This window comes from Gallinula chloropus (assembly GCF_964237585.1).
Source record: "Gallinula chloropus genome assembly, chromosome: 7".
Lineage (NCBI taxonomy): Eukaryota > Metazoa > Chordata > Aves > Gruiformes > Rallidae > Gallinula > Gallinula chloropus.
The window spans coordinates 18,497,967-18,519,915 of record NC_140092.1 but is presented as its reverse complement, the minus strand read 5'-3'; the positions used below and the strand labels follow the sequence as shown (position 1 = coordinate 18,519,915).

At 45.3% G+C, this 21,949-nt stretch overlaps 1 protein-coding gene across 1 annotated transcript; it reads right to left on the bottom strand.

The window, feature by feature from the left end:
* Positions 1 to 9,509: 9,509 nt before the first annotated feature.
* Positions 9,510 to 20,260, bottom strand: TMEM165 (transmembrane protein 165; the record flags this gene model as incomplete). The annotated part of the gene is made up of 6 exons (XM_084266946.1): positions 9,510 to 10,436; positions 11,847 to 11,952; positions 14,716 to 14,898; positions 15,687 to 15,862; positions 18,385 to 18,610; positions 20,087 to 20,260. The coding sequence occupies 6 exons, from the start codon at positions 20,258 to 20,260 to the stop codon at positions 10,360 to 10,362; spliced, it is 942 nt and encodes a 313-aa protein (XP_084123072.1). The 3' UTR covers positions 9,510 to 10,359.
* Between the last annotated feature and the right edge of the window lie 1,689 nt (positions 20,261 to 21,949).

Sequence of the window (21,949 nt, the reverse complement as noted above, 5' to 3'; positions counted from 1 at the left end):
GATGATTATGGGACAGTAAATATTTTGAAAATGTTGTGTGAAATCCAGTTCTCTGTTGTACAGATGCTGTAAAATATTGTGTATATGTCTGCATAAAAGAGAAAGAGCAAAATATTTTATATGATGCATGAAAATGTAATCTGTTATTTGTAGGTTTGAATATGTTTCCCTAAATTCTCACGCCATACTCAGACTAATGTTTTCCTCTGTTCTACCCTTTTGTTTACAACATGATGCATCATTATTTTCACCCTTAATGTGGGCACAAGTCTCTTGTTTGTGCTTTGTCTGTGATGTCAGGGTTTGTTCGGTGAGGTATAGTGTGTTGGTTAGTTGACTTCTCGAGGTTAAATTATTGATGAAGCTGTTTGAACTGGTGATCATGCATCAGGGTTCAGGACATTCAGATTCATGGATATCATCCATCATTTCATACTTAATTCATTGTTTTATTTCAAAAAAAATAGGAATTTGCACTGCTTTCTTGCGGATGGTTTGGAATTTTATTCCCCAAAGCTATCTTTTGATATAGTTCATAGTTGGAAATATTTATGTAAAAGGTTTAAAAAAAAAAAAGACAGTAATTTTCAAGAATGTTTCAGTTATAGGAGTAATTTGCACAAAAAAAAATATATTTACATTTAATAACCTTTTGGGCACTTTTTAACCACTTTGTGGTGAGAATTGTAACTTGTTAAAATATGTTGGAATCTTTTTATTCTCCTTCAAAAATTAGTCAGAACTAATTCAGGGTCATTTTAACAACAACAGCAAAACCCATAGTGCCTTGATTTTAATTCAGGTGATAATGTCGAACATCTTGAATTACAATGTCTTGAATCTGTAACCATTTTCAATTTTGAAGTCTTAGTACATTGTCAGCCGAGCTTGTGTATCTGCTTCATAGATCCTTCTATATTGTGTTGATTTTAATAAGGGTCTGAGGTGAGAACGTGAGCATTTTTGAGTGGTACTTCCCCTCAAACACTAGCCAGAAACAGAGGACTCTCTGAAATCTCAGACCTCCAAGTTAATGCTCTTAAAAGATCAAAAAAATCTAAAAGTACAGAACTTCTTTTGCTGGAGGAGGAAGAGTAAGCTGATTATTTTTTTGTTTGTTTCTTTGGTGGGTTTTTTTGTTTGTTTGTTTTTTTTCAATCATTTTCATGGCTTTTAAAGTGCGTGTTGGGGGGAGATCATGATTGCATTGAACACTACCAGGCTATTGATTTTAAGAGATATCACTGAACTAAGACTTCAGAAGGCAACTTCACTTTATAAAGAAAATAAAAAGTTCCAACAGACAGGATGTGCTATTTCAAGTAACAGTTCAGCACGTTTTTATGGTACTAGATTGTGGAAACCAGAACTTCAGAGGAAAATGGATTAACGCTGATAGATCTGCTCATCCAAAACAAAACCAGTAAAGGAGTTAAGCTTAGTGCTAGGGAGAGAAAGCTGGATTAATCTTGAACACTGAGGAGGAGTGGAATGAATGTAACCAAATGGCGATGGACTATTTTGTACTATGAAGCAGTTTGATTGTATTTCTGGATGAACCAAACCCACGGGAAGGTAACAGCAGTGTAGCCGAGAGACCCTTGGCCGCGTCCTGGGGCGCGCCGCCGCCTCCGCGCGCGTCCTGCCGCTTGACCGGCGTCACCCCCCACTTAGCAAGCAGGAGTTTGGCACCAAAAAGCACAGTAGTGAACAAGGAAGGAGAGTGTGAGAAACACAGTACCAAAGAGAAACGGATCGCTTTCTGCTCCAAGGAGGCTCTTGCACCCTGGAGCAAGGAACGGATGCCAATACCAAAATAGTGAGGAGCACTTCCCCTTCTGTAAAGGGATTTCTGGCAGTCCCTGCGCTGGAGTAATTGTCAGAAACCTGTTTCTGTAAAGTTCTCTGTAAAGAAATCCCACCTTGCTCTCCTACCCCCACCACGCCATTCCACCTGTTTCTAAATTAAGCTGCGCTGAGGTCTGTGCTATCAGTACTTTTTGCTTCATGGAAAATAGGTTAGATAAAAAATTTCTTTAACCAATTACAATAGTAATTTAGCACTTAAAAAAAGAAAACTGGGAGAGCTTTAATAGTGCTCTTAGAACTCTTGAATAGTGGTAAAATAGGTTCATTAAGCTGTTATACTGAGAATTACAGAACGTAGAGAAACCAGCCAGACAGTTAATGATGCAGCTTTTTATATAAAGCTTCATTTAAACTTCTCTTCCCGTTTCCCCCTTCCCAGACCCTCCGGTGTGCTGCTATAGGTCTGTCAGTAAAAAGGCTGAGCTGGGTGAGAGAGAAATTAGATGATGGCAATAGCGTGGCTGCTGGAAGAGAACTGTAGAACTGTACGCTTTGATCGAGAAGCTTGTTGTAACCTCGGAGAGAGGTCATTCAATTACAGAACTACCAGCTGGTAGAGACAGTGTAGAAGATGGGGAAATTCAAAGAAACTGGAAAAACACAGCACATGTTTGAAAAATTCCTGCTGCAAATCAGGCAAACTTTTCACAAAAGCAAGTATGTAGAACTCGGTCCAGGCTCTGTGCAGATGCTTTGTGTCTCAGCTAGCGACTAAAAAGCCTGTACTTCAAGGGGCCACAGCTTCCCCAGTTGCTCAGTCAGTTGCTGAATTGGCCTTCATCTTCAGCAGGAAGAGGACCAGGCTCTATCGCCTCTTTCTTAACCAGCCTTTTGCTTCTGCCCGGCTCGTTTCCTACAGTCGTAGACTTATTTGCAACATCCTAATAAATAGTAGGGTAACGGCTGCTGTGATGCTGCAGGTTCTGGAGCGTAAAACATGAGCAGAGTGACTCTGACAGAAGGGAAGGGGTCTGTCTGTTCAGGAGAGGGTTGCAGTTAGGAAGAAAGGGGCCGGCGATATATCACAGAGTGATAGAGATGGCGCAGTTGCGTGGAGTTTAGGTGACGGGCATTGTCTGCCTGCCATGGGTGAGGATTTGAAGAAAAGCTTCTAGGATAACTTCAGAGAAAAAGAATATAGCTATTTTTATATTGTATTTAATATATATTATATTTGTATATAAATACGAAAGGATTCTAGTAGGAGCTCTCCATATGCCTTCCATTTCACCTAGAAGGTTTACCTTCTGCACTACGGTTCTAGTGTGTCACCACCTTCTGTGGGCATCTCGCCTGCTGCCAAACACCAAAATTAGTAACCCAGTATCCTTACGAGAGATAGGTTTCATTTCAGCTTTATGTGAAAGTGAAGAAAATAAAGCTATATATCAGGCAGTTTTTCCCAGGAAAAAAAAATCTCTAAGGACTTGGATAGCACTTTCTCTTTTTTTTTTCTTTTTTTTGAGTAATAACAAGCACTTTACTGAAAAGACTATTTGAAAGGCAGTTTATTTCTTTAGTCAGTGAAACTGTTAAAAAAATGGGGGGGGGGCATCGAGGAATAACATGCCTAAGACTGTCGAGAGAGGCATTTCTGGAAAATGTTTCTTTACTGTGGTGATCCTTTGAGGCTCAAAGTGCAAGATTAAAAAGGCTTCTCAAACCAGTTGGCTTTGTGTTTTGTATGGCCAGGGCAAGAGACGGGTGATGCTGGCTTAGCTTCCTTGGAAGGAGACTTTTTAAAGTTGCACAGTTGCCAATGAGAGAGAATCATCTTGGAAGCTCGTTTGCCTGCTCGGTAACTGGGGAGTGTCCCTCAGGATTATACTCTGTGTGAAAGCGTGCTGGAGGTGTAAAGATGTGGCCTTTTTCAAATGTTGAAGTTGATTCAAGAACCGTTTATATTTTCAGAGGTTTAACCCGGGTATTGTTGTTATTATGAGTGTTTTAAATGTCGTGGCATCAGGAGATGTCGAACAGATTCATAAGTTTCTCTATTTGAAATCACTGTTAAAGTTAGATGTAGAGTCAGAGGGGCCGGTTATTTTGATTAAAAGGGAAAAGAGACTAGTTTTAATAATTAACCTTTTATTTTTTTACTTATCCCTAGTGGAAAAATGTTAAAGAGAATTAAGAGAATTTGGATTTTAAAAAAAGGCGTGTTTAAACGAATCATAGTAGATAAGACAACTGTGGGAGAACGTTTGAAATTGTCTTGGTTGTCCATGAGACTGGATAGTTGCTTTTTCACTATCATGATTTTTTAACACTACATTCCTTGTCTCTTTTTTTTTTTTTGTTAACAGGTGATTTTAAGCTCTGCTATGCTTCATGCTATGTCATCTGCATGAGTTTTGCCAGCATGATACGCTATATTCAAAGAAATTGTACCTAAAGGGGGGAGGGGAGGGAGGGGGGAGAAGGAAAACAAAAGAAAAACAAAACACAAAACAAAACACTGTGTCTGAACAAAATGCTGTATGGCCTAATACAGAGAGCCCAGCTAAGACTGAGAGATGCTGCATCAACAGACAATCAAGGGGTAGTTACCTAAGAAACGCTTCTGGGAAGGGTCTTTCAGATGTTACTGCTTTGAAAGCAGTTGGCAGGTTGTCTCTCTCTTTTTTTTTAAAAAAAAAAGAAAGGTTAAAAATTATTTATTTTCAAATATACCAAGATCGAATTTTGAGTTTTTAAGCAGTGTTTATTTCACAGTGTCTTGGGTTTTGGTTTTGTTTTGTATTTTTTTAACTGGCATTAGATTTGTATACGTGAAAGAAAACCAGAAAAACCCTAGTGCCGCTCATATTGACGTCAGGAAATGTAGATACAGTTCCCTGGTGTTCATGTGACCATTACTAACTGTCAATTTTTTAACTGAATAAATGTAACCCATTTAAAATTTTGCTTTTTGTAGCTTCTAAGGTTCCAGAAGTTGTTTTTTTTTCTCCTGAGTTGCTTGATGTCATTTTTACCCCCGTGCCGGCGCAAAGCACGCTCCTGCCCTCCCCACAGCTGTAACAAAGGCACTCTGCCCTCCTCACCCCCCCCACAGAGCCGGCTTGTGAGAAGTTGCTGGATGTGGATTTCACCTCCTCTCCCCAGATGAATGACTTGTGAGATCTCAGTAAAAACACATACTGTATTTTTTTTCCTTGTCTTCTCTCTGTATCTCTTTATAAATTGATGCCCCACGCTACAGCCTAGAGCCCTTTGATTTGTGTATTTACATTACTGCCTCCACCCTGACCCGGGCAGTGCTCAGTCCCCTGGGCCCAACTTCAAACTTCTTCTGTACCCATGCACATCCAGCATGGTCTTCCTGAAGGAGGGAGCAGTGCTGTGCGGCCTACAGAGGAGTGTGGCCCTTCCCTCACTTTCTGCCACTGGCAAAACACCATTCTTCAGTGCCTGCTCCACTCCCAGGGTGTTTCTGCCGCTGGGAACTGCCAGAGAATAGTCCTTGAGAAGGGTTAGTGACAATCCAAAGTGTCGGCTGCGACGATGAAAACGGAAGGCGACCAGCGTTAGCCAGGAGCAGGACTTGCCGTAACATGCACCCTGCCAGGGTGGGATGAGCCTTTTGCCCCCATCAGAGTGCCAAGGTCAATAACAAGGATCTAGCAATTTGAAATTAATTAAACGTTGGGGGCAGAGGGGGAGGGAGGGAGGCGGGGAGGGAGAGCAGGCCAGCAGTCAGAGCCAGGTGCCTGGAGGAAAATGATAAATATGCTTCTCCCTTTCTGCAGGCCACACTTGGCTTTCCCTCCACATCGTCACGCCATGCCCACACGAAGGTACTGAGCTTTTGCCTTAGGGAATGACATAATACTCTGCGAGCTGTATGCTCCCTCCAGGTGCCATAAGCCCCCCGTGCCCCAGGTGTCCTGGTAAAACTGCCTGTAGAAGTGCAACGCTTCTAGTCAGAGCCTGTCAACCCCCACCAGCGATAAGGCTGATAATCACGCTGGCTGCATGCTATCAGCTTTCTTAAAGCTGAACTTTGGCAAGATTGATGTATTTTCCCATAAGCTTATCGAGAAGAAGAGCTGTAATTGCAACTGCTGCCACACCTGAAGCAAAGCTGTTCCAGGGCATTTTGCTCTTGTGCAAGCTGGGAGACAAAAGTCGCGCCTGTGGGAGAACAGAACTGTTAAGTACTCATAAAGATTAGCGAGCCAAAGGTTAGCTGCACTTCAGAGGCTCAGGCAATGGTGACAGAGATTCCAGAAGGTTTCAGCTGTTTGAGGGCAGCAGCGGAGCAGAACTGAAGTTTCCACAGTCTTTGTATTACTCTGCACCATGCGCATGGTTGCTGTCACTCTTAGCCTCTTCAGCAACTGCATTTTCACTCAGAAGCTACACATAATCCAGAGGAAACACACACACCTGTAGTATATGCCCACATATAGATGGGACTGGGACAGGTTAAGTGTAACCTGGGTTGCCATTAGCAGGCAGCTGGATCTGTAACTCACCAAGGGTACTGACCAGGAGCCATATGAGGTCACCTACAGAAACATGCTCTGTCATTATGGCAAGTGCCATTGCATCGTTACTCCTCTGGAAATTAAGGGTCTCTTTGGTTATATAAAAAGTGGAATGCTCTCTCATATCCTCTTAATTGAAAGCCACAGATAGGAGGCTTTTTTCAGCACCTAGTATCCGGAACTAGCACACAGCAAGACTCAGCCACCACGCCCTTTCCAGAAAGCACTGTAGAGCCACTCACGAGCCACTCATGTGAGTGGGGATCCAGCTGCTGCCCAGAGCAGGAGGTGCTGCCTCTTACAGCACTCAGTGCTTAGAGCTCCTCTCCTTCACCTCCCTGCTGCCAGCCTCACTGTCTGACCCACATGTCTCAGCAGCCCCACACCAACTCGTCTCCAGCAGCCACTTGTGAAGCAGGACCATACGTCAGCTCCGTCAGTTTCCTTTGAAAACTTTGTCCAGGCAGGATCAAGATTACAAGTTTACCTTAATCTTTGCTTGTTGCACTTTGCTACCCTGGGTGTAAGGTGCAGGCTTGACCCCAGGATTGGGAACAGGCACCATCAAACAGAACTAGCAGGCTCTCCCACTCTAAACATGGGGTGGGGGCGGTGGGAGGTGGTTTCCATGGCAGTAGAACTGACATCCATTTGGGTCTGGTGCCTGGCAGTTGGTAGCACTTTTAAACCTCAGCTGTGTGTGCATGCAGAGATGCAGAGTCCTGCTTTAAACGTGGCTTTGGGGGTTCCCCTGGCAGCAATCAAAATTGGCCACACCTCACCCCAGCAGGGAGAGCTGCAGGACAGGCAGGAAGTGTGTGGCAGGTGGTGCCTGTTTCCCACATTGCAGGGGCAGCCGCTTGCAGAGCCCTCCCTGCCACACGTGAACACTCCCTTCCTCCAGCTCCAAGAGAATGAGAAAGGGCACAGGACTCTGGCACAACCCCAGCTAGATACCTTCAGGGTTTCTTTCCTATTCTGAAGTGCAAGGCAGCCCCCAGCCTACCTCTACCAAACAGTGAAAGAGCACTTGTATTTAAACTGCTTCTACACCCCTACAAAGCCAGACTCTACTAACACACCAACAAGCTCTTTCCCCACAACAATCTCTGAATTCAGAGGGCATCACAGTCACCACAAGCACCATGGAATCACAGACAGCTTTTGGGTTGGAAGGCACCTCAAAGCACATCTAGCTCCAACCCCCTGCCATGGGCAGGGACACCCTCCACTATCCCCAGGCTGCCCAAAGCCCCATCCAACCTGGAATTGAACACTGCCAGGGAAGGGGCAGCCACAGCTTCTCTGGGCACCCTGTGCCAGGGCCTTACCACCCTCATATAGAAGAATTCTTTGCCAATGACTAACCTAAACCTACCTTCCTTCAGTTTAAGGCTGCTCCCCTTTGTCCTTTCTTCAGTTGGTCCAGATCTTCTCACAGGCTGCCCTCAACATCTCCTGCACAAGGTTGCTTAGCCCAGGGACAGCAGCAACCCAGCTCACCCCTTCCACCACAATGGCCTCAGCTCACCTGCCTCTGCAACCATGACCCACTACTTTAAGGAAAGCATGGACAAAGAAGTTTCAACCAAGTCGGAAGTTTATATCAAAAACTTCCAATGTCAACACACTTAGCAAGACAATACAAGGAAGCAGTACCCATGACAGCTGCCGAAGCCCCAACACCTGCACCCACTGCCAAGCAAGACCAACAGCCAGGTGCAGGTGCTCTGAGCCACAGCAGAGGGACACCATTTGTGCTGCAGGCAGTGCAGCAAAAACAAAGCAGTGGAGTCATCCACCACCCTCCAGAGGTTTTGGTTACATCCCAAACAGGTACTTTCAGTTGAAAAAAAACTCCAACAGGCAGTTGACAATGCTGGCTGTAACCAGTAGCAATTACTAACGCACCTTTAAAGCTCTCACTAAAATTTCACAAGCTATCTAATGTTATTCCCAAGGATAGGTCAGTGTTTGTGCTTTAAACAAAAGAGCCAAACAAAATCCCCACACAAACCCCAAAGTAAGACGTTTCAAACTAGCTCCTACCTGTCTAAGCAGCATCAGAGGGTAGCCAAACACCTTGCTGCAACTGCTCAAAAGCAACATGTGTGAATTTGTAACAACAGGTACATGGAAGTTGCAGACATTTGTTCTGCAGCTTCATCCCAGCCTCTACTAACACCTTCATTTTTCTGTTGATCCTCATGGTTCCACTTTTGAGCAGCACAGCTGAACCTTGGAAGGCTCCTACATTAAGAGTAGGGCTGGCTGGGTTGAGCTTTCTGGCTTTTGAGCAGGAATTTCCAGCAGGATGAAGCATGGCCACACAGTTACTTTAGCCAGGACACAGCTGGACTCCACTGCACCACTTCTGATTCACAGCACAAGCAGCTGTCCAGTAGAGAGTTGTAAATTCAAGCTCTTCCCTATTTTGGGTTCCCTGTCCCTGCCCTGCTTTAACATGACTTTGCTCCAACTCCCCAGCCGAGCTGACACACACCACAGGCAGAGATGTGGGTCCAGGCTGCAGGTTTTGGCTTTGATTTTTGGTTTATATATAAAAAAACCCCACCAAAACACCCAATCAACAAACCAACCCAAAACTCCCAAGCCAATATCAAGTCAAGACAGGGCCTTAGGTGAGGTGATGGCAGTGCCAGACCCTGACACACACATTTAGACTCTGAGCCTGAAGCGTTTGCAGGTGGTTTTCATACCACCACGTGACTGGCATTGACAGTGCTGCTGCCTCTCCTGGTCTCAGAGATGGGGCCATTAGGGGCTGCCTTACCTGAGAGCTCTGAGAAGGATCAGCAACTGCTCTGGTTTTGAGCTACAAGAAGGGGGGTCAAATCTGTAATGCTCTGTACTACACTTCAGCTTCAACAACAGGGAGATTCCTCATATTAGAAACTGTAACTTCTACTTCACAAGACTTGAGTAAGCCATTAGCTCCAACTTCAGACCGGCCCTGAAGAGCACAGCAAAGCATGCATTCAGCAGTGCTCCATGCTTTCCAAGTCTAACACTGACATTCATTGGTATTCAAAATAAATTTAGTAAAAACTGCCCTCACAGAGTACACAGCCCCTAGGTTGTGGCAAGAATTAGGGGAACCATCAGAGACAATACTGAAAATAACTCAAATGGAGACACCAGGTTTTATTAATACTCTTCCAGATTACATTTCTATTCCTAAAAAGATAGAAGAGGAACACATCTAAATCTAAGAATTCCATTACTGTTCAACCCTGGGAATAGAACGCTGTTAAGTTGGACCATTTTATCACTTTCCATATATTTTAATATTTCAAAATTTAAAAAAAAAAATCAAATGCCAGCTTCAGACAGATTGCATATTGAATATAGTAGGTTGTTAATCACCAGGCATCAACTTCCTGATAAAAATCCCTGATTAAGAAGTTTTCCTTCTAAATAAAGTGTATAAAATTCTCTGTCGGTGGCTCAGCCACTGAATGGTACAGGTACTGCTCCCAGGCTTCTCAGGGCTCAGATTATCCAGCCTCAGGGGCACCCTGGAAACGAAGTCCTTGGTGTTGGGAGCCAGCAGTCTTACACCATCTGTGGAGCAGCACGGAACTAGACGTGGTCTGCTCTTGAGAAGCCTTACACATCGGCTCTTGGAGAAATGGGAAAGGTGGCCATGTGTAACAGAGGAAGAAGAGAAGAGGAAGCCTCAATACTTATGGGGAGTAGATCCTCAAAACTCAGCTGAGCCAAGTCCAGCAAGCAAGCAAACCACGCAAATCCCACCAGGAGAGCAGGCACCACAGAATAAACAAACCAGACGATAAGCAGATCTCCACTGCAGAAGCAGTCCATAAATGTGTCAGTCCCATGAATCATTTGCTATAAAAAGTTCAGTGTCTCATCCTCAGTGCTTCTTTAGCTGCAATTCTGTACATTATATACAAAAACACACAAGGACAGCCGCTCCATGCTTCCAATCCTTGCTCTTTTGCAGTGATGAAAAACTTTAAAAACCAGAGTCTGGACTTATAAATAGTGCAGAAAACGCAAACGCCAAGAAGACAATGCCTCCTATAATTGTCACTGGAAAGAACACACAAGCCAAAATTAGAAACTGAAGGTTAAATATCTTCAAAAAATATTTGTAACGTTGTCATGAACATGTCCAATTCCCAAATAACCTGACTTTAAAGTTTATGCTGCCAACAGTGGGTGTTTCTAGCTCTGTGTTGGGATGCCCATGTGACATCCCATGGTCTAAATGCACCTACAAGACTATATTCTGGTCCTTAGAAAGAAGCTTTATTACTTCAGCTAGTACAAAACTGAGATTGACACTTGCTGTTGAGTATTTGGTTGTGTGGGGGAAATAAGATACACTATTTCCTTGCTGAAGCAAGCCATCAGTTAAGAGCAAGGTACTTTTTGGCACAGTTTAGGTAACTATACCAAGAGAGAATCCAAACCCTAACTGCTTGCAATAGCTGCCACCTGCTAGAGACTGGGGCAGTACTGTAGGACAGCAACCCTGTACATGTTCCCCTGCTCCTCTCTAAACAAACTGACAGGCTAGATAGATCTTAACCTAGTAAGGCTGTTCCTGTGCTGAAAATCCACAGTTGGCTTATTAGCTGCACACTAAATCATTGTTACACTAGCATTTCATCACCGATTTCCTTGGCAAACAAACATGACCATGCATTTCATTTTTCACAGTGAAGTTGTTTTTTTATGACCTCTGCAACTACAGAATATTCCAAATGAACATTTATAGGAAGCAGCTTCACTGAATCCTTCCTGGGAACAAGAAGTCTCGCTACACCACAGGGCTGACAGATGAAGCAAGATGCAACCTAATGTAAGGAGAACCAAGTAACTCAATGTAATGTTACTGGCCCTTCCTCTCACAGAGAGAGGTGTGATTAACAAACCCCAATGCCACACTCAGAGTAGCTATTAAAGCCTTTAAATGGCTAGTGTAACTTGTGAGTATGCAGTTCTCTTGCTCACTTGAAGGTCTGCAGGCAGAATTGCAGATTTTCTATTACCTACTGTCAAACAGTAAAGACCACTCATTGAAGATCCAGCATTTCCTTCCTCCGGTCTCCCACAAGCTAGCTTTGCAGGAGACAAAGCTCCAGCTTCACACCTGAAGCTACAACACCCATTTTGATTCCTTGCAGGGTCAGTACACCTGTAAGTTCAAGTCAAGCCAGCCCCCTGAGATGACCCTGCCCAGGGTGGTGGCAGGCACTCACACCCTGCCAGGCAGGAGGGATACGCAGCCCCAGAACAGCAGAGTCACCCCCCACAAGAGGGGACAACTACAGGGCCAGGCTGGGGGTAGGATAGAAGAGATTAAAACCACACAAAAGTAACAGAACCAGAAAACAAACTATCACATGTTTTTCAAAGCCCAGAGCTGCTCTGTTCCCAAGCATGCAGTCATTTACACCACACACCATTTTTTGGTTGGAGGGGGTTTTCACTTACCAGTCCTAACAGAGATTTTTTGTGCTATCATTCTCCCTCCAATAACTGCTAAACCAGTGCAGAGGCAGTGTCCCACCGTGCCTCCTACTGCCACACCGTAGGGATCCTGAGGGGAAAACACACAAGAGAAATGTCAGCACAGTTAAAAACCCACTAGTCCTGTAACAGCTTTCTGCCATGAAGGAGCAATGCCTCGATCCCCTGGTTGCACACTGAAGTGTGGAGGATACTTTGGTGTTTGCTCTGCCCTTCTAACCTCTGCTGCCTTAAAGGACAGGAACAGCACACATCAGCAGACAGGCTTTAAATCTGAACCTGACTAATACAGCATCAGTCATATTGCATGTTTCTTCTTCAAATCGTTAGACACAGATCCACAAATTGTTCTGCCATACTTAACTAAGCAACCTCTGGAGGCAAGGTGGCAGCTGTTGAGAAACATAATATGCACCAGCTAGAAGAACACCAACCTCATTATAAAGAAAAATAAACCCATGAGCCACAAATGAAAATTTTTCAGCAGCTAAAACATTCTGACTCCTCTGTCCAGCCTCACAAGCTTGTGCTCTACGCTCTGCCCCCACAGCCATCCAATGAGGGAGCTATGAAAATACTTTATTACCCTTGGGACTGAAATTCTTTCAAAGTTTACTGTCAGTTACAGCTTTCACATCACTGCAAAACAAGCAGCTACTCGATATGAGTGACTCTACTGTGCAAAGAGGTTTCTCAGATCTTTTAAGTTACACAGTTAAGGGCAGCACAGGTATCAAGCACCTTGTGAAAGTGAAGACTGCAGCACTAGGAACAGAAAACCTTACAGTGACCAGTAACGAAGGCAAGGTAGAAACATGACTTTCTCCTGTACAAAGATGAATGAGGGAAGGCAGAGCTGAGCCCCCTGCACATCTCTAGGTAAAACTTCTAGCTCCCAGAGAAAAGGTGCTGCTGTCCCACGAGGAACACATGAAAGCTTTAACAGGCAAACAGCAAAACTACCAAAAAAAAAAAAAAGACAGTATGAAGAAGAGGTAGCACTGGCTAAAAAAGCCAAAGCCACAAGCCAGTAAGAAAAGGTGGCAAGAAGCCACCCAGAAGCACAGGTCAGAAGCAGGGCAGGACACACTTGCCTCCAGGATGAGGACCTAGAGTTCCTGAAAATCCCTGTTTCCATGCAGTCAGGGGTTTCATGTACAGCCTCCCCCCAGGCAGAGGGTGGATCCCACCCCCACCCCATTCCCTAGAGCCGTCCCTGGAAGGTAACAAAGTACAGCTGCTTCCCTCAGCATAACGTCTGCAGAAGCACTCAAACACAGCAGCTGAGGCAAAGCCAGTCTAGTAGGACACCAGGGAGTTTCCTTTTCTGATTCCTTAAACACACAAACAATCCTTACACACGTTGAACTACTAGGGTCTAAAAATCAAGCTCTTCAGGAACCTGGTTCTGACAACAGCCTTGAAGACAGGCTTAACTCATTCCCTCAGTAAATGCACTGAGGCAGCCAAATTATTACCCTTACCCCTCTATGCCCCCAAAGGAGTCCTGTTTGTTACAGCAGGACAGACACTACTGGCTCAATTAACAGCCTTGCAGTATTTTGTGTTTTCACCAAGGAATATATGGTCACAGCTGACTTGCCATACTGTTCAAACCTCCATATAAAGATAATTCTTCATAAACATTTCTGTAATGCTCCTGCTATGTGTCATAGTACTTCACAGACCAGAATTTTCCAAATATATTATGAAGCAAAGGGGTATAAAACAATCCCATGGTTAAAATTTTTAGAAGTCCAGATGATAACCATGCACTGATTTTTGAAAACCACAATCAAGATACCCTCAATTCACTGTTTGTAGTGTTTGTTTTAGTAGCACCTATACAAACACTCCTCATGCTGAAGGCACAACATCCCGCAGCCTCTAGTTGCTGTGCTCAGCACTTCACAAACCAGACTACAGCGTCTCACAGACACTTCCCAACAGGACACTCAAAGTGCAAACCAGAAGTAAACAACCACCTGGGAAAAGATGAGCTTAAGCAACTTGCCTGCCACCACATAAAAACTTGGGCAGAGGCAGTGACAATTCCTTGTTTTCCAAGACAGCGTGTAAGTGCCTGAACAATGAGATCACCCTCTCACTCTGCCTTTCCCTGTCAGCTCTAAACACCTTCTCTACACTGAGAGAGAGACAATAGGTTCCTACAGTTTATAGCCTCCCTCATTATACAGCCCCAGTTTATTCCTAGGGAAGGTCTGGAAGTGCACTGGAAGAAGCACGAGTCCTAGGGAAAAAATGTAAATTAACTCAGTGTATGAAAGAGCACAGGCAAGCTACTTATGCTTATTAAGAGGATGATTGTAATGTTTAATTTTCTTTTAAATAGTTATGTACATTTCAATCATGATGCTGAATATAGCTTCCTTTCCAGTATTACTGCACAGCAGTTTAGAGTTTATTTCTATACACTGTAGCCTGTTCACTTAAGATTTTTAAAGAGAGGTCCCTAACAGCTTTAAGTTTGCTAGGATGAAGTTCTCTTCTTTTAAAGTTACTGTGTTAAAGCTGTATGACCACAGAGATCAGACACACCTGTTCTGTTGACCTCTCAACACTGTAACAAAACACAATTGTCTTCTGCTGGATGATTTAAACTGTCTCCAGAAATGCCCAGGCAGTCCCAGTTCTATAGCTTTAATACCACACAGAGCTTCAGTTTTCAGGTTTCAGCATAGCTGTAACACCAAGTAAGGCACACCAAAGTAGCAGCATGATCCCAGCACCTCCTGCAAGAATATTTTGTCCCTTCCACTTCTCTGCAGGCAGCCCTGAGAGGGCAGAACAGCAGACATCATGCAGCACTCACCTCTCTGGCAGCCAGGACTATGGTTGTTAATTGGGAACGATCACCCCATTCTGCTAGAAAGGTTAAAGTAAAAGCTTGAACAAAGATTGGAGAAATAAAGTGTAGCCACTTCTTCTGAGGTATGGTGGTGCCTGGCCCTGATTCCACATCTCCTGGCCCATTTAACAGTTTAGTTCTCTGAAGCTGTGGAGGACAAGGGGTGGGGGGAAGAAAAAGCCAAACACAACAAAACCGTAAGATTAGAGATATCATCTAAACAACCCCAATTAAACACTTAAACAGTAAAGCTAGCCATTTAATGTCTGGAATGTTACTGGCCACCCACTACCGCATTTTCAGTGTATAACTATATTAGACACCATTTTAGAAGACTGGCTACACCCACCAGTATACTGGTGATCACACCTCACTTCCAGCTGATGCCCATGCTTGCTCTGATGCAGCAGTGTCAGCAGAAATGACACCTGTGGTTTGTAAACACAGATCTGCTCCTCTTTTTAAAGCAGGGATCCCCCTCTTCCAAGGCAGTGGCTCTCAAATTAGGTTTTGATAAGATTAATTTTAAAAAATTCTTAAAAGAAATAAGGAATTATGTGGGGTACTAATATGTAGACCAGTATATTTTGGAAATTATTATGAGACACCTTTATTTCAACACTACAAACCTCAAAATTATTTTGCCTGGCCATAAAAAAAAAGTACAGGCAAGAGTAAACCATTGAGGTCCTCTCTGCTAGTAATGCATTTAAAAAAAAGGAACTCCACAGAGAAAGTTCGTTTTCCCCAGAGAAGCCAGGCTTGCCACAGAACTGGAATCACCTGTTGAAACAGCCTCCAGGGGCCACTTCCACTTACCACACATTCTCTGTGCCAAACTACCACTCACAGACACAGCCAAACACCTCAAGCATGACAGTGCCGTTCTGCAGCCTCGTGGCTCTAACTATTTTAGCAGAAAGCTTACGACTTACTTCCTCGTCCTTTTTTTTAATTTCTGCTTGAACTTCCTCCAGCTCTTCTTGACCCTCATCTGGACTCATTTTCAAGCCTTCCCGAAGCATCCGGACGCCAAAGATTGCGAAGAGAGCCGTTGACACATAGTACGTGTACACGCGAGGAATAACTGTGGTGGCGTAGCCAAACAGAACTGAAAACAAAAGCACAGCATTTAGAACAAAACAAGCCTGGGGATCATAGTTGGTTTTCCCATATTTAAGAAAGTCTGCAATTCAAACAGCCACCAATAAGTAAATAAATACTGCATCTTTTGTTCATTTTGCTATGTTGTTTTACCCAACACTCTAGAAACTCCAACCACTACCAGTCGTACCAGAGACTGCGGTCCATTAACACACAGACAAGGCGCACCAGGCAAAGCTGATGTGCTGCTATTCCCAGGGGCCAGTCCAAGCAACATTATCTTTTCCCATCAAGGACTATGCAAGTCCTGCCTTTCTCCAAGCATGCCCTGTAATCATGTTAGATTAGTCACAGTGTATACCAGTTAATTCCAGTTTCATATATGACTACATGTTGGATAGCATCTCTTTCCAATCATTTATCAAAGTCAGAATTAAGATTTTCTGCAAGTTAAATCTACTAGATGTACCCACAACTCATCTAGCTTTGGGAACCCATGCCTGTCTTCTTTTGCCAAGAAATCTTTTACCTGTATATCCCTATTCCCTTCTCTCCCACACTCCCCACAAACTCACAACATGACCAACTTTGATCTTCCTTTAATTTAAAAGCACTGATCCCACTCAAGGACAAAAAAGTTACCTCCACAGTGCATTAGTTTTCATGGGTATTGAAGGCGATCAAACTAAGCCAAAACTAGTTCTCAAAGAAGTATGTGTCCAGGACAAAGTACTTGTTTCTTCATGAAGGTAGACTAGTTAGCTTTTTTTTTTTGGACCAAAAAATCCCTGTGTAAATAAGAGGTAATGAGAACTCCACACCAAATATTCAAGGCTGCTTGGACCATGCATTCACAACTGTGTCTGTTTTATTGCATGTGCAAGTAGCTAAAAGGAAGCTTATTACTCTGTGTTTTCTTGAGCACATTTTCTTAGTTGAAAAATGCACTCAGAAGTTACTACTTAACCCAGAAATTAATCCACACTGCCACTACCAAAAGAAAGACTATGAGACCAAAATTAATCATACTGTACTATTAGAAAACAGGGCACATACATACATGAGTAGCAATATTAGCTGCACAGCTGAATAAGAAGATGAGTTAAAACAAACTTTAAAAGTCTGAAAATACTGAAGCAATGCAAGAAGCTACAAAAAGATTTTTCTTCAGCATTACTTGCTTATGCAAGCATTGAAATATTCAGAGTAAGGCAGCTTATTTTGTCATAAGGGTAGACCCATCTCTCCTAGCACAGCTTGAAAAAACCCACCCCAGGCAGTGATTACTTGGAGCCAGTGAGGTTAGATGAGACCATTTTCATGAAATTAAGGTGAGCAAAACCCCCAGGAATTTCCAGACACAGGCTGTGTAAATCAAGGGCAGTGGAGAAAGGGGGGGAAATAAATAAAGAAAAGAGAAAAAAAAAAAAAAGGTGTTTTTCTGAAAAGGTAGAAATAGTTGGGAATCTCTAAACTAGGGGATAAAGCAGAAAAAGAAAGCTTTTATGAAACAGCATCAAGATTTGAGGAAAGAGTTAGTACAGAAAGTGTGGAGCCATAACAGCCAGGAGAAACGAGACAGACTTACAGAATAGCACATCACCTGTGGTACTAACTAACACTAAATGAAGCAAGAAGCTCACAAGTGGAAGAAGCATCAAAGATGGTTACATTAAGTGAGTAATAGAAAAGACTCATACAATGCTATCGTTACACACAGTGCAAATGGAAACTGCTTCAAAACAGAGATAATTGCAGCAATACACGTAGCAATAGTTACACATTCAAAAACCCTTCACAGGAACACTTGCTGAGAAGCCTGAAGCCAGTTATCAGCTGCCTCCAGTGCATATCAACCAATGAACACCATTCCAATTACTTCTGAAGTGGACACGGTTAGAAATGAGCACCCATACAAGAAAATTTATGCTGCATCTGGTATACCTGAAGGCTGCTCCATTTTTCAGTAAGCACACATAACTACAGGTTCCTCAAGTGCCACTTGACACATCACTTCCCCTTGCCAGCTCTTGGCTCTCTCAGCACCACCCATCCCAAGGGATTACAGCAGGGCACCCTCTTCCACTTACAAAGCTCCCAGCACAAATCCAAACAGCTACGTGTACAGGGACACGAGTCAGGTGAGGCCCATTTATCATCATCCTAAGAATCTTTTGCCTTAGGAGGAAAAAGGAGAACTCATTCCCACATTCCCTTCAGGCACAGTAATTTAGCAGGAGCTAAAAATAAAAAGACAAGTAGTGGCTCAAGAGTCAGAGGCAGCACTTCGGCTCCCAATCCCATTCTTCCTTAAATCCATACTGAGATCTAGGGAACCCAAACACCTCATTACAGGTAAGAGCCCAAATATTCAGTGAAAGCCAAGGTCCCCAGGAAAATCTTCATGTTCTCCTCAAAACTAAAAAGTGCATATACCTACTACCTTCACTTTAATTTCAATTAAGATTTATTGATAAATACATACCCAGCACATTTTAAAAGGCAAAACAAAAAGAAAGGAGTGCTAACCTGATAAACACGTCATCAGTCCCAAGGCAAGCATAGCACCAGCCAGTACAGTCAGACGGTTGTACCGCATTGCCATGATGGCTGCAATGAAGAAGGTCTTATCCCCCAGTTCCGATACGATGATAACCGATATAGCGGCCACAAACGCATGAATAAAGCCCAAGTTAGTCTTGTCAGCTGATTCATCGTTGACAATGTGAACTGGAGCAACCTGTGAGGACCCCTTCTGTAAGGGGAGGAGAAAAAAAAAACAATTAAGAAATACACCAGTTAATTAGGTCTGAATAGTTAGCTCAGAGAAGTACTGAGCCTTCCATTTCTCCTGCCACATCATACAGCACAGTGCAACATTTTAAGTATACACCTCTCACACAGCATTAACGATCATTAACCAGTTACTGCCTGCCACCTACCTCAAATTACTACTTAGGCACTTAGCAAGAAGCTGAGATCATGCACAGATTATTAAAGCTGTACTTCACAGTGCATGCTGTTACCAGAACATGAGAACACGAGTGCAACATATCACAGGGAAAGCTGCTTTATCTCATTTCTAATATTGCTGCCTTTACAATTCCTGGCTATTTACTTTATGACCTTGACCAAACAAGCAATTTTCTGACGCTAATATTAGGAATTACACTCTACAAACTAAAATGGGGCAACCAGGGCAGCTTAGGAGAAATACAAAGTCCTTTCTGAAACAGTCAGAATAACTTTCTTCCCTTGCAGAATCTTCACATCTCAGACACATCACCATTCTGCACGAGTTTCCATCAGTACGTGCCTGTTGAAAACTAGCTTTGAGACTTTCTAGCAGTCAAACTGAACCAGCATGCTCCAGGTCTCACTCACCAAGCCTCTGACTGAGATTTAAGATATCTGCGGTCAGAAGCCAGACCCAAACCAAGGAAGTCGACGTTCACATGGCTGACCCGAGAGGGCTAAGCAAGCTTGTTTCAGCACATCTACCAGCGGAGACAGACTGCAACGTGTTTTAACACGGCCACTTCCCAGCATTCCACTTCCAGCAGCGCTGTAAGTTTTTGGCTTTGATGCTTAAAAGTTTAAAAGTTTGGCTTTGAAATTTAAAAGTTTCCGCGCTCCATACGATGTCACAGTGACTTCCCAGAGCTCCTTCACCTTCAGCAGGGCTGTAAGCTCTGGGAGCTGGATGCCTGAAACCTGGCACGCTCTGCACGCTACATCCAGCCATATGGCAGCACTTTTTTCATCCCTGCGCGCCATCACTCGGCACTAAAGCCCCCTAACCAAGGAAGCTATTTGAGAACTTTTAACACAGAACAAGCAAACAAAAAAAATTCTTCAATACTGAGGAGGATCCGGCAGGTTCTGAGCCGCAACAAAGCCTGCCTTCCTCTCCTTCTGTGAGGGACACAGGGGAAGGTCGGCTCGCCCCCCGGCATGCGGGACACCGCGGTTAGCCGGTGCGAAAAAGCATCAGCACGTTGTTCCTCCTCAGCCTCCTCTTTCAGTAGAATAGGGCTGAGCTGCCCGGCCCGCGGCCCTGGCTAGAGAGGAGAAATTAGGGGTCCGACGGCCTCCGAGCGGCGCGGAGCCCTGCAGGCCCGGCCCTACGGCCGGGAGCGGCGACGGGGGGGTGACTGGGCCGCTCCCGCCCCCCGGCTGAGGCGGGGGAGAGGAGGAGGCTGGCAACCGGCGCGGCCCAGCCCCGCCTCACCTCAGCCCGCGGCTCGGCTCCCTGCGCCGCCGGCGGTGGCGGCGGCTCCTTCTTCCTGCCGGGCTCTTCCTCCGGAGCGGCTCGCAACCCCACCGGGACCGTCAGCAGCAGCGACGCCGCCAAGAGCAGCACGGCGGCCCGCGGGAGCAGCGGCGGGGACGGCGGCAAGCCCATGGCGGCCGACCGCCGTGGCGAGGCCCCTCTTAAAGGCGCCGCGTCACCGCCCAGCCAGCGGCGCCTCAGCCGCGCGGCCCCGCAACCGTCCCCCAGCCGCTTCCTGCAACGGCCCGGCCCGGCCCGGGCTGCGGGAGGGGGCACCTCACGCCGATTGGCTGCGACCGCCGATGACGGAGGACGCCCCGCCCTCCGCTCCGCCGGAACGGGCGGAGGACCCGGGGCGCGGCGCCTTGGGAGTCTCGCTGCGGCCGAGGCGGCTCCGTGGCGCCCGGGATGAGCCCCAGGCGCAGGTTTCTAACCCCTTCTCCCATTTCCGCCGTCGAGAGGGGACGGGCAGGGCGGCCGCGCGGCGTTCCTGGCGGGGCGGGCGAGTCGAAGCGCATCCCTCCTCCGTTCGGAGCTGCCTAGGGGCAGGGAAAGGGCGCCGAGGGCCGAAAGCGACCCGGCTGCCTCAGAGGGCGAAGCACCTAACGCATGGAAACAGCCCGGGCGCATCCAGCTGCCTGACACTGCAAGCGCGCAGCAGCGCGCTGGGTGCGCCTGACCGCAGCAGCGTCGTGCGGCCCGTGCTCTCCCCGGGGCAGGGCTAGGGCTGTGCTGCCCGGGAAGCACACAGCCAGCCAGGAGGAGCAGGAACGCCTGTGGAACAAGGAGTTGCTGGGAGGCAGGTTGCAGCAGCCTCCCCGGGATCCCTATACACACCCCAAACCCCCCGGGAAGGGTGAAGTGCCGAGACGGGGTGGTTGGTGGTGCACGGGGAATCAGGGCCACACCAGTGTCCATGGAGAGCCGTGAGAGGGACACGGGTTCCCGCTGAGGAACTGCCCAAGCTCTGCAAATTCCAGGCTCGGTTTTGAAAAATTACACAAGATAAAAATGGAAGGTGGTTTAATTAGAAAATCCCTACGGTACACTTCAGTGTATAAAACTTCTTCTCGCACACAAAACAATGTATGTACGTAAGCAGCAAACATGCTGGAACACCAGCTCCATATGCTACATCATGCAAGCTGGTCAGTCGTTCCAGCATCATGGAAAGGGCCAAAATACTCAATGGTCAAGTGCAAAACACCCTGAGCTGAGCGACGTCACCTCCCCAGTAAAGAATTTCTTAGCAGCACTTGTCAGGTACTGGTTTCCATGTGTTCCCTGCCTTGGCAGTTCATTACATCAGCTCTCACAGGCTGTTTAAAAAACACTGTAGTTGTGGTTACAGTCATCCAGCAAAATTGCCCCCTCTAATGTACAAGGGATCCAAATAACCCACTCTTAAGGATGACACAATAACCATGAACATTCATTTTCTGGAAATTCTCTTCTACTGTCTATCTAGACAGAGAACGTTTCACAGTCTTCCCAGTTTAGGAAAAACTAAGGAGGTTTCATCAATGAGCGAACACACTTTGGTGCAGAAGAGATAATGCAGAGAAAGGGGCTGTTTATCTCCACTGCTGAGCATGAGTCATTCCTCCACCGCAGCTTTCTCCACCAGTTTCTGTGCTTGCATTTATAAAGCAGTGGCTGGTTTTAATTATCAACAGGGAAGCACAGAAAGACAGTACACAATTTGCCTCCTTCTGAAGTGACACAAAGAAAAGAGACTAGGTGAAAATGTGTTTCAATATTAGAAAAATGTCGTAGTTCAAATGATTTCCTGCACCCTCCTTTCACTGAGGAGTTTCACAT